Source organism: Ochotona curzoniae, unplaced genomic scaffold, assembly GCF_017591425.1.
Source record: "Ochotona curzoniae isolate NIBS_2020 unplaced genomic scaffold, NIBS_Ocur_1.0 contig_4792, whole genome shotgun sequence".
NCBI classification, from domain to species: domain Eukaryota; kingdom Metazoa; phylum Chordata; class Mammalia; order Lagomorpha; family Ochotonidae; genus Ochotona; species Ochotona curzoniae.
Window position 1 is genome coordinate 5,503,928 of NW_024466389.1, and position 12,646 is coordinate 5,516,573.

Sequence of the window (12,646 nt, forward strand, 5' to 3'; positions counted from 1 at the left end):
AGGACGGGGTGACCGTGTGTGGTGAGCACAGCGTCTCTGTTTACCTTCTTTAGCCTCCCAGTGGATCTCAGGGGGACCCTCAGCTGTCCACGTCTGTCATTGCAAATTCTTGTCTTGCTGTCTTTTGATTGGAGCCATTCAAAGTCATGACAGATTGTTTTGTTTTGAAATGTATTTGTTAACATTTAATGTTTTTCCCACATTCTTAAGGAGTGTCTGGCAGAAACACGATTGAATGACCTCCCTGTGCGGGGCGGATCCCGTCCCCCCTTTTGTTTGTCCCTTCTGGGGGGAGATGACAGACACAATGACTTGGCCCGGAGCTTATCGCCCATGCACATGGAGGAGCAGCTCTTGGCATCAGAGCGGTCAGCCCTGCCCACTGCCAGACCCTGCCGGCTCCCCCTGGTGGACACCTAATGAGTGGCTAACCCCCGGCCCGGCTTACTGCCCTGGCTCATGCGCTTCCTGACTGCCTTGGCTAGAGAGCCTCACTAGCCTGCCTCTGGCCAGGCGGGGAAAGGCTGGCAAGGGAAGCAGCTTTTCAGCTGCTGAGTATCTGAAGGTGCAGAGACCTGTGAAGAAGAGAAAGGGCCAGTAGAGGCACTGGTGTCACCAGGAAGGGCCTAGAAAGTAGGGCCCACTGCTGTAGCCTAGTGGCTAAAGTTGTCTCCTTGCATACCCCGGGATCCTATATGTGCACCAGTTTGTATCCCAGCTGCTCCACTTCCCTCCAGCTCCCTGCTTGTGGCCTGGGAGAGTAGTTAGAGTTTGGCCCAAAGCCTTGGGACCCTGTGTCCATGTGGAAGACCAGGAAGAAGCTCTTGGCTCCTGGCTTTGGATCAGTTCAGCTCTGGCTGTTGCAGCTGCTTGAGGAGTGAACCAGTCTCTCCTTCTCTCTGTAGAGCTGCCTTTCCAATCAAAATAATATTTTTTTTAAAAAAAAGATTTAGATCTGCCTTTCCAAAAAGATAAAATAAATCTTAAGAAAAAGTATTCCATTTTTTTTGAAATTCAGATTTACAGAGAAAAAGAGCAGCAGAAAGATCTGTCCGCTGCTTCATTCCCCAAGATCAGCTGAGCTGATCCAAAGCCAGGAGCCAGGAGCTTCTTCTAGGTCTCCTGCATGGGCACAGGGTCCCAAGGCTTTGGGCCGTTCTCCACTGATTTCCCAGGCCACAGGCAGGGAGCTGGATGGGAAGTGGAGCAACTGGGGCATGAACCCGTGTCCCTATGGGATCCTGGGGTAGGCAAGGTGAGGATTTAACTACTAGGTTACTGCACTGGGCTCAATCTTAAAAAAAAAAAAAAAAAAAAAAAGGTCGTAGGAAGAGGAGGCATGGTGTCATCTGGAAGGGCCCGGGGACTGAGTGCTGCCTATTTTTAGTGTTGGAGTCAGCAGCCTCCGTCATGGCGTGAGCTCACCGTCGTCCTGGGGGGCAGCTTGGACATCAGGCCGTCACATTCCTTTGGAGTGATTCAGCGCAACAGCTTGACACCTTCATTAATTTTACAACACGAAGCTTCCTCTCTAACTGTGCAGCAAAATTAGAGAAATATTGAAAATATAAAACCCAGGGAAGCTGGAAGAAGGAGCTGCCAGGGGGCCGTGTGTGAGGAGCTCCCTGCCTTTAGACCTTTGGGACCAAGCACCCGCTCGGGCCACGCGCTGGCACGGCAGCCTTCGCTTTGCGTTCCTGGCACACAGGCTGGAGCGCTGGGCTGTGCGGCTTGCTGGCCTCGCCGAGGTCACTGCCACCGGGCGCCGCGTAGAATGCCATTTCCCTCCTCTTTTCAGTGTGGAGGCTATTACAGTTTCTTCTCTAAACAGGACTTCAAACAGTTTGCTGCCAGTTGCATTTCAAAGCCACAGAGAAGGCAAATGTCATCCTTTTTTTCTCCCCGTTTGGGTAACTGCTTTGTTGGCTGCATCAAAAATTAGAGGAACTGCCATCTAAATTCAGGTGGGGGGGGGCACAGGGACAAGACATTTAAATTTGCTTTTCTTTCTCCCTTAAGGAGAAAAATCCTTTTCCTTCTCAACCTTTCCTGAAAAGAAACTTTGATCTGCTCGGCCAGAAGCGTCGGTTTCATTTCCCCCGCAGGGCGTGCTCCGCAGCTCCCGGTGCGTGCGCGCTGTCACGGCGCAGCCGCTAGCCGACCGCCTGCAGCTCTGCTCCTCGGCTGCTTGGGCCGCACTTGCACAGGCTCCAAAGCCGCCCCTTTAGCCCTAAGGTCACTGTCACTTGGTGTTAAACCATGCGTGGTGTTTCAAGACTCCTTTTATTTCCACATGCGTTTCCGGAAGCACTACTTTAATAAAATAACACAAGGACATTCTGGAAAGTAGTTCCTGCAGTCTTTCTAACTAGGGCCAAGAAGAAAATTGTCAATGGCAGAGATACTTCACTGTGATAGGTGGTTTTTGCTCATGTGGAAGTTACCACTTTCATAAAGGTTTTCACTGCGTGTATCAATGTGTTTTAAGAGCGATTGGGCTCATTATTACATACTTTGAAAATTCCCTACACACAGATGTACACGATAGACCTTAAAATAGATTATGTTCTGTCACGGCAACTCCTGTGCACTCTACCAGAGGGTTTTTTTTTTTAATGTGAAAAACAAAAGGACTGAGGAAAGTAAAACAAAGGAAATTAGGGCCCACACGCTTAATTAGTGGAGGGTTGTAACCCAAATTAACAATGGGAAGGACACAGAGACAAAAACCAGGAAATTCCAAGTTGCCAGAGAGACTCCTTCCTTTAACTCTTTGGATGCTGGGATGCTTGTTAGTGCATGGCTTATCCAGGTGCAGGATGCCAGCCCAAGTCCCTGCCTTTATTTTTGAACTTCCTGGCTTTTGTTAATTCCAAACTCCTTCTTCCCCACCCTCCCCAATGTAAATGAAACATACCGTGTGTGTGTGTGTGTGTGTGTGTGTGTGTGTGTGTGTGTGTGTAATTGTAGGTAAATGGGCTAAAAGTACTTTTTGATTTTGTAACCCTGGGTGGGGGAAGTACAAAAATCCTGTCACTGTCATCTGTTCTTTTTAATGAGCAATTTTAAAAAATTGAAAATAAAAGGGGAAAATGAATAGGTGTTGAACCAGCCCGTGATATGTAAATGCCAACTAGTAATTACCTAAAACCTCAATTTTCATTCTGTTTCATCTTGCAAAACATTTCATTTTCCCTGAGTGAAAACACTTAATTTGGGCTGTGCGAGTGAGCGGAGCGGCCGCTGCTGGCCTGCACCTCCGCAGCACCCGGCTAGGGGGCACTTTGGCTCTGCGTGTGGGCACTTGGGCTCTGCGTGGCTTGTCCACCTCAAGGTTATTCCCCTCTTGCCATTCCAGTGCTTTCGCGGCTTGCCCTCCCCCAGGCCTGGTTTAGGGGAGCCAGTCCTCCTCCTCCTTGTCCTTGCAGAGGATCCTATTGAATTTTGGCTGACGGAGCCTTCCTCTGCATATTAACTTTCGCCTCTTACCTGGCTGTGAGCCCCTCGGCCCCTTCCCCTGAGCTGCGGGCAGCAGCGCTGGAAGCGTCCCACCCCCGGGAGACTTCACACACGCTCTTCTGCTGCTTTTTCATTTTACGCACTTGGCGCCTCCCTGGACACTCACTCATGTTGGTACCCCTGGCTGATGCTGGGTCTGAGGTGCCCTCTCTTTGGCATGCTCCTCAGCTTTCCTTCCCTGGTTTTGGGGCGCTGTCCCCTTGTGACTGCATTTGGAGTGTGGCTTGTGGTTGCCTTGTGCCTGAGCTAGCAGGTGAACAGACAGATGGGGAACAGAGGACCCCAGAGCTGGGAATGGGAGCTCCTCGAGGAGCCTGGACGCGGAAAAGCAGAATTATGTCGTCCTAGGACCCTGGCTCTGAGCGCTGCCTGGCGTCTCGGGGAACGCGGCCTCTTTAGCGAGATATATAGCTTCATAATTAGCCCGTTGCATTTTTTCCCCGAGTGCTAGCATCAGCGTTCTACGATGTGTTTCTCTGATTAACAGCTGCTTTGCAACTATTTCCTTGTGCCACCGATGACCGTATTTGTCAAGGAACTCCTGACAGAGAAGGGATTTCTTCCTGAAATGCTGCCTTTCTGTTTGAAGAGGGCCCTCTCCTTCTCGGCAGCGCCCGGCTCTTAAAATCGGTCCTTGTTAAAACCCTGCTTGGCTTTGGTCGAATGCGTGTTAAGCAGAGTTCCGGGTATCCACTTCAGAGCACAAGCGTAGGACCCTTCCACAGGCGGTTTAGTGTGCGCGGCGCCCTTGTGGTGTTGGCGTGCACTGGTCATCTTGCCATTGCCTTGTGCTGCCATCTCTCTAGGTTCAGAAGGACCTGGCTGTGGTTATTGCTGTCATTAATTTTTTAATATTCTTAATATTTTAAAATGGCTAATGAATGCTCGCATTTGAGGAGATAGATGTGTAGGTAGTACGCGGGAGTACTGGAATTGGTGGCGTTCCAAGCAAGTGTCACCGGAGACAATGCGTCAGGTTTATTTGTCAGTGCAAAGCGCTGAGGCTCCCTCCAACCCCAGGCCTGTCGTTGGCAGCCTCTGCTCTGCCGTCTCTCCTGTGCGGAAAATCCAGTGTGTGCTGCAGCTCGCGGTGAGCGGGTCCGCTGTGGAGAGCGGAGGAGGGCACCTGGGTAGCGAGGCTGTCAGGAGGCCCAGTTCCTCCCCCCAGGGCTTGCTTAACCCTCCACCAAGCATTTAGCAGCGCATGGTTCATAGCAGATACCCCGTGGGTATACAGCATGCCGCTGGTTTGTACAGTTACAGATCCTGGTCTCCAACACCAGTCTGTTGCACTTGGCCAATCATCTCAGGTCCTGAGATGTTTTTCAACCTGAAGAAGTCCGCCTCCACCTCCCTTTTTCCAAGTTGCTGGCCATGACTCTAGTGTAAGCATCGTCCGAAGGATACAGAGCCTAGAACTGACTCCTCTCTGCTCCTGCAGCTTCAGGGGATCAGCAGGGAAAATCAGAATATCCCTGAGACTGGGGAGTGGGTGACATGGAGGGGGCAGAAATGTGGAGCTTTAGCTCTGCCGCTCTCACTGCTGGCGACTGGAGGCAAACGAGAGGAGGGGAGCAGAAAGCTGGTTCTACGTTGTGGATGCAGCAGCAAGTGGCTCGGACACGGCCTCAGGAGCTTTGTGCTTGCTGCACTCTTACCACAGGCGCAGTGAAGTTCCTGCCTCCGTTTCACATCTTCGACATTGAGGTGGAAGATTTGGCCTGAATTTATGTAATTTAGTTGGGCACAAATATAATCCATGAATAGTCACATTCATCTTCTAATTAGAAAATCAAATGATAGCACAGGACAGGCCTCAGGCCCCCATCATTGAGCTCAACAAAAGCATGTTGTGTGTGTTGGACCTCTGCAGGCCAGGCAGTTGAGTTGCTTTATGACGTTAATGAAAAATGTCCAGCGATAGGTGGGAGAAGTCACGCAGGGAGCGCCCTGTCAGTTACCCAGTGTAGGAAGATCTCTGCGTTACGGGTAAGGAGTTTGGGGCAATCTTTCCCCATCTCTGTGGAACGTACGGCTGCAGAACTCTGCGTTGGACAGTCCCCTAACCCCTCCTCAGGGCAGTGGGGGGAGAAGAGGCAGAGCGGCTGGGGAGGAGGGAGCTGCTGATGCGGATGCACCTGCACGGAGCTGTTTGCTGGGTATCTTTCTTACTCAGCGCCTTATGCAGAGGCAGTTAGTTTGGGTGCTTTGTATTTTTGCATCTGGCGTAGTGATACCAATGCTGTTAAATATGTGATTTGCCTGTCGCCTGCATTTTCAGACAAAGATCAAGAGGAGCGTAAACAAGTCCCAAAGATACTTTATGTAGGTGTTTGGCAGTATTGTTTTATATGACTTGAAATTAGTGAATGGAAACTTTAAAAGAAATTGTTCATATTTCTCCAAGTTTGTAGTGTGCCGGGACTTTGTCAAATTCCCGTTAAAATAAATACGTCAATTTCATCTCCCTTCCAAATTCATTTATCTTGCTTTTTTAAAAGGTGTTTTCTACTTTACCTGATGTTTAAATTGGATTCGCTCGTTGATGCTGTTCTTTGCTATATCCCCACGTTTTCCTTAAATGAATTACTAATGACAGAACACTCCATCATTCCCTCTCCGCAGCCACTTTAAGGAAAGCATGGTGATCTAAACCTTTTAACCTATTAAAGATGATTTTTCCCAATTGGATCAGACCCACCACAGGTGTAATAACTAATCATTTAAACTACACCTGCTATTATGTATTTTTAAGCCATTATGCGTGTTGGATAGATGATAATTCATGTTTATTGCATTGTCCGATGGATCCGTTTTGCCTACACTAGGCTGATTAATGTATTTAAAGAAATAAGAGATGCAATTTTTAAAAAAAAAAATTGATGGAATGCACCCAGCACTGCATTGAGTGCACCATTAAACCCATCAGAACTTTGCTCTCTGACCAGAAATGCATATAGCAAGGACTATATTAAAAAGGGAAGGTGAAACCTGTGCGTTTTAGTGGTGGGATTCTGTTTTCTTTCTGTGCATGGAAAATTTTGGAAGGAGGAAGGAAAGGTTTCTGTGGGTGAATGATGGGAGCTGTTCTATTAGCGTCTTCTTCTAAGACCTGTTCGCCCACATCGTCCTGACACCTGGGACGCATATCACAGCCCGTGGAGCCTGCCGCACGGCACGAGTACCATAATTCCCGTGTCTGGGGAAGGTGCATTTTTCCTTCCAGGTGAACGGCAGTTATGCCCGGGCCTCCCATGGTTCCCCTGACCCTGTGATGGGAGCCTGTCCACCGTGCTCTCTGGGGCACGCGTCTCTCCTCTGTTCCTTGTTCGTCCCTTTCCACTGCCCCCGTGCTTTCCTGTATTCGTGTGTGTGTGTGTGTGTGTGTGTGTGTGTGTGTAGAAGGGGGCTGCGTTCCCCTTCTGGTTTATCTCCTCTTCTGTTGCCTTTTTTCTCTCCTTTTCTTTCTTCCACCCAATTCCATTTTTCTTTTCCCTTTTCTTTTTTTTCCTTACTCCTCCTCATGTCGCATCTTTAATGAAGCACACCAGAGCTGTAGACATTTGCTAGATTTTTTTTTTTTTTTTTGGATTTTTGATGACAACCGGAGGAGATCTGGGTGAGGGGCAGAGGGGACAAGCCTGCAGTTTTGGGCTTCTGGAATCGCAAACATTTTGGGGGTGGGGTACTGTTTGCAGCTTTAGTGAGTAGGTGGTGACCCCTAGGGGGCTGTGTTTGGCTCTCCAGGAACCTGGCACGTCTTAGGGGTGGCAGGCCCGGATCTGAGATGTTGGGGTACCAGTTCCTCCTTTAGGGAGGTGTCTGCTGCCCACAGAGGGGTTACCTGGAAAACAAAGAAGCGAGTTTCTCTGGCTTTTAATTTTTGTTCTTGTTGGGATTTGCCCTTGTGTGTTTTGTTACTGAGAAGTCTGTCTGGTCTCAGGATTAAATTCCTATGAAATACGGGGAAGGAGACACTTTGCAACTTGATTTTTATTTATAGTCGCCATGCTTTCTGTTTGAATCGCTGCACAACCTTAGTTGGAAGGATCTGAAAAAACTTCCTGACGTCTGGCCCCTTTCAACAACTTTGGAGTGAATCAGAGGGCCTGCTGACTTTCCCTGTAACGTGAGACCATATTATCCCTTTGGTCTTCACAAGGTGGAAAGTGTCCCCTTGCCTCCTTGGGGCAGTTGGAGTTGGCCACCCACAGGAGCCTTGTCGGGTGGAGAGCGAGCAAGCCAACTGCTTCCCTTCCGTCCTCTGCTCGGCGTCCTTGCAGATCTGGAGATTCCGTTCAGGGAGAAGGCAGAGGGGGGGTGGTCACCTGCAAGCTTTTAGCCGTGGGAAACCTGAGCTTTGCCTCTTGAAAGCTTTTCAGAATTCATCCCCGTTGCTGGAGAGGGGCCGCGAGACGGGCTGTGTGTCTGTCGCTGCTTAGCAGATCCCTGCGGCTGGCATCCGCTCAGCGCCTCGCTGGGCACTGTGCTGGCAGCGTGGTGCCTTCCGCTCAGTAGTTACACTGTGATTATGTCTTCAGTGACGCGGTACAGGTTCTCCATCAGAGAAGGCTGTGGAAGGGCTGAGCTGGTGCTGGGGGCTGCGCATGCGAGGGGTAACATTTAGACAGATAGAGCAGGAACACAGAAGCCCTTGTGGCACCTGCCTAAGTGCAATGAGCCTGGCTGTCCTGGCCCGAGCTGGGCTGAGTTGGCTTGGCCAGAGAAGGTAGGATGAAGCTGTGCAGGTCCAAGAAGCTGGGCAAGGGGACAAGATCTGATGGACTCCGTCTATTTAGGTAGTTTGACCAGAATGGAAATTTATGTCTCTTCTCTGCTTTTGCTCCCCACCAGATCGCTACAGCTGTGAAGTTTCTGCAGAATTCCCGAGTCCGCCAGAGCCCCCTGGCCACCAGGAGAGCATTCCTTCAGAAGAAAGGTACAGGTTTCTGCGGCCTCGCTGAGCAGGGGCAGACGGAAGGCCCGTGGTGCTGAGCGCGTGCGGCGTCACCATGGCTGTCTTCTTGCGCAGGGTGGGGCGTGGGGGTGATGCCAGCCACTCCTGAGGGATGCAGTCAGGGATCGACGATGGAGCCAAGATATTACATGGTTGGTATTATTACAAGATAGGACCTGACCAGAGGCCGAGGACTTAGCCCAGAGTGTTGTACCAAAGGCACTGTTCAGTAGCAGAAGCAGCCCACAGGCTGGAACTCCGGCGCCTTGGCCTTTCCAGGCCGTTTTCCTGTCTGGGACTCTGGCTCTCCGTTAGGTGGTCAGCTGTTTCAGCAAAGAATGAGGAAGAAAGACACAGAGCAGGGAAGCGAGATGACTGAATAAGGTCAGATTAAGGTCAAGCTTGGGGTCAGTCAATTCACGGATTGAAGTGGTAAATTACTGGGTTTATGGTATTTCTGTAAGTGGGGATAAAATTGGATCCTGACAAATTCAATATTGTCTGAAGCAGACAGAATCTATTCTGGTTCTGTTGGAATTTAGGGTATTTTTCTTTTTTGTAAAATAAAAACAAGTAAGCACCAAAAAAGGAACCTTACTTTCCATTTTGTGTACATTAAATTGGAAGAAATCTAGGAAGTTGTATAAAGACGTGTGCGTGCCAGGGGATGGCCACGGGAAGGAGTTTCTTTCCCCACAGCAAGTCTTTCTTTCTTTGCCGGCATGTTGGTCCCTTGTTCTTGGGGTTGAGCTCCCAGTCAAGTTGGCTTAGAGTGCAAGTTGGAGCAGCTGCTGGTCCTTCCTGGGACTGCAGGGGATGAAGACCCACTGGAGCGAAGGCCAAGGCCATGTTGGCCACTTCACGTGGGAGCGTCGTAGGGCTGCCCTCACAGGTGTGGGCAGAATAAGCCAAACCATTCCATCCGTGGGCATCTGCTTGGCAGCAGTGTCAAGGCCAGTCCCCGTGGCAGGCTTGGTGAGGGGCTCTACGCCTGTGCTGGCTGCTCCGTTCTCATCCCCCCCCCCATCATTAGGAGATTATTAAAATTTGGAGTGTGTTGGCTGGCTTCTCTACTCTGTAAGCATCATGCCATAAAAGAGTTTTTCCTTGAAATATGTGTACCTATGGGGAGTAATTAATCATAAAAGCTTAGGGATTTCAGCTCTCTCATCAAAGCTTGGGAGCAGGGGAAAGCCGAGCCTAAAAGCTGAGCTGATTACCCAGGGTAACCTGAGACAAAATCTATGGCTGCTGAGAGATCCTCCACCCTGCTGTATTGTGCAGCCTTCGGACTGCCCGATCTTCCCCACCGACAGTGACCAGCTAGGTCTCGTTTTTGCTCAAACGCAGCTGGGTTAGAATTTCATTTGCAGAAGGTATTTAGAGCAATTTAGAGACAAATGTCTCTGGTGTTTGCTCGGCACTTCCCCACCGCAGGCTTTGCTGAGCAGTTTAGTATCGGGAGCTCCATCTAATCTGTTTAATTTTAATAAATCCCTGACTGGGAAAAGGAAAGAAGAAAAGAGAGAGAAAAAAACTCTGGACCCAATAATGCTTCTTTTAGTTACTTGGCTCGTAATTGCTGCAGAGAGGAAACTGTTTCGTGCAATTATGATTTGTTGTCTAAAAAAAAAAAAAAAAAAAAAAAAAAAAAAAACCACCACCAGTCGGCGAGTTAGTGAAGTCATCCAGGCATTGGATGGAATCCTGCCCTCCAAGAGCTTCGCTTCTGATGGCGGGGAGGCAGGCAGTTAACCAACAGGAAAATGAAATACGTAGTTTGTCAAAGGCAGGTGCCACAGTGGGGGAAAAGGCAGATAATGTGGGAGGGGGAGGAGGAGGGACTCGGGGTGTGGTGGGGTTGGATGGCGTGGGTTGTGGTTTAAAAGAGGGTGAATGTCAGAGTGTCCCTAAGAGTGTGAACGGAGCGAGATCTGAAGGGGCGTTCTCTCCTGGCCGAGGGGTCTGGTTCCTCTGCTTCTCTCGCCTGGGCTGGCGTTCAGGCGTCCAGATGCCTGAGTGGTTAGCCTACCCCGCTTCCGCTCAGGAGAGCCACACGCATTCACCCCGTGCTGAAACCCGGCATCACTGAAGTTAATCACCCGTCTCCATTATCCTCTGAAACACTGCTCAGTCAGTAATTATCCATTTCCGAGTTGAATCCCAATAGGGGAAGTTCTGGCAGGACCTTTTCTGGGCAGAGAATTCCAAGGTTTGATTGGTGTCTGGGGAAGAAAAGCCCCTTCGCGGATTTAAACTTCACTTTTCTAATTTCCGGCTGTTCCTTGGGTCAGGCTCACGCGACCAGCAGAGCTTGGCACCATTGCGGGTGGGTGGAGAGGAGCGTCCACCCTGTCGCTGACAGTGGTTGTGGAAGAAAGGCGTGTCGGCTGGCTGAGCATGGGGTGGGGGGACCGGGCCCTGGCATCCCTGCAGGATTGCCGAGGCTCTGGGTGTGGAAGCCTGGCTGTGGGAGGGTGCTCAGCCCCCGGGCTCTGGCTTCCTAGCAAATGTCACTTCAGGGAATTACGGCAGAGCACTGACCTGAATTATAATCTTGACTTTTTTTTTTTTTAAATAAACATCTCTTTCCTGAAAAGGCAAATCCAATTTTGTTTTTCTTTTAATATTATTTAATATTTAATATAGAAGTTGAGGTCCCTGTAGTGCATGTCATTTCAGTGGAAAATGAGGGTTACTTTAGGCACATCAAACTGAATTTTATTGTGAAGCCAGGGCCTGGGGCCCGGGCTGCCTCCGGCCTCTGGCCCCGGCAGGTGATGTGTAATGCTGTCTGATTTTGGGGTCTGGGACCCAGGCCATGTGAGAGCAAGTGGGTTGGGGAAAGGATAGCTTTGGTTTGCAAAGGTCTCTTCTGCTTAGGTTTTGTATTTTTTGGCTTGGCAATGTCTTTTGGATGCTTTTGACTGTGAATGTGGAGTCATTAATGAGAAACATGGAGTTATTAGAATCATTTATCATTTTCTTTGAAGTTTGTACTGCCATTTTCTGTAATTTACAACATTTTTTCCTTTTATTGGGGTTGTTTTGGATGAAAGAGAAAGCAGCTGTTCACCTTCAGATACTAGAGTAAATGCTTTTGTGTGCCTTCCAACCACTGGGTTCTGCGGACGATAGGTCAGCTGCGGAGTCAGCCACACATGGCGATACTTGGACCGTGTGTGGGGTGTGAGGCCTCACCAAACGGGGCTATATATAGAAGCAGTTCTTGCCAGGCAGGCATCATATCTGGAGCTTTACACAGGCTGCAATCCAGAGCATTAGAGCAACGTACGAACAGCGGCAGAGTCAGTCTGGAAGGTTAGAGGCTTGGAAGTATTGTCAGTAAGGTTATGTTGATTGGACATCCTGTCAACCGCAAAACCTAGGAGGGTCTGCTTCCTGCCCTGCTTGGCAGGCTGAGTATAAACTGGATAGAAGTGGCGCCTGCTCCTGGGGATGGGGTGGGGAGGCAATAAGGTGTCTGTTAACTTCCTCTGATACACCTGTTGAGAAGCTAGCTTCTAGAAGAGACGAGCGTCACATGCTCTTCTGTATGGTCCTGGAGAGACAGGCGGGGCTGGGGTTGTCCGGCACTTTCGCGTTTTCTGCTCTTCTTAAGTGTATTAAGGAAAGGTTTTGGTGGCTTTTTTTTTTTTTGCCTCCCTCATGGAATAAATAGTCCCTGGGTTTTGGTGGGGGTGGGAAGGAAAAAGAAACAAACCAAACACACTTTTAAAAGGACTTTCTCATTGTAAGAGCTGAAACTAGATCTTACCTCTCTCCTGCCTTTTACCGGAAGCAGAACTGCCTCCTTGCTGGGAATGAACTTGAGGAAGAAAGCTGATGGTCTCAACCTTGACGTGGGTGGAGGTGAAGGGCTGCTCTCACTGGAGTGTCTTAGGGGGAGTGAAACCTTACATAGATTCCAATTTAACTCTCTTTTATTACTTTTTTTTTTTTATCATTTACCTCCATTTCATGAGGTAGTTTGCATGTCCTTGAATGGAATCTCGTTACCATGAAAGCTTTTTTAGCATTGATTTCATAACAGTCTTAATTTAATAGCTCCGTCATTACTGAGAAGCTCTGGGAGTGGGGCCCCGGCTTTCCAGGTCACTGACCTTTTAATTACAAACCTTGTTCTGATAGCCGGGTTATCGACTGGAC

At 49.4% G+C, this 12,646-nt stretch overlaps 1 protein-coding gene across 1 annotated transcript in view; it reads left to right on the forward strand.

Annotated features, from left to right (window-relative positions):
* PEX14 (peroxisomal biogenesis factor 14) overlaps positions 1-12,646 on the forward strand; it is a 143,898-nt gene that overhangs the window by 47,114 nt on the left and 84,138 nt on the right. Inside the window, exon 3 of the mRNA XM_040987898.1 lies at positions 8,374-8,458. Within this exon, the coding sequence (XP_040843832.1) occupies positions 8,374-8,458 (85 nt within the window). The remainder of the gene's footprint in view (positions 1-8,373; positions 8,459-12,646) is intronic.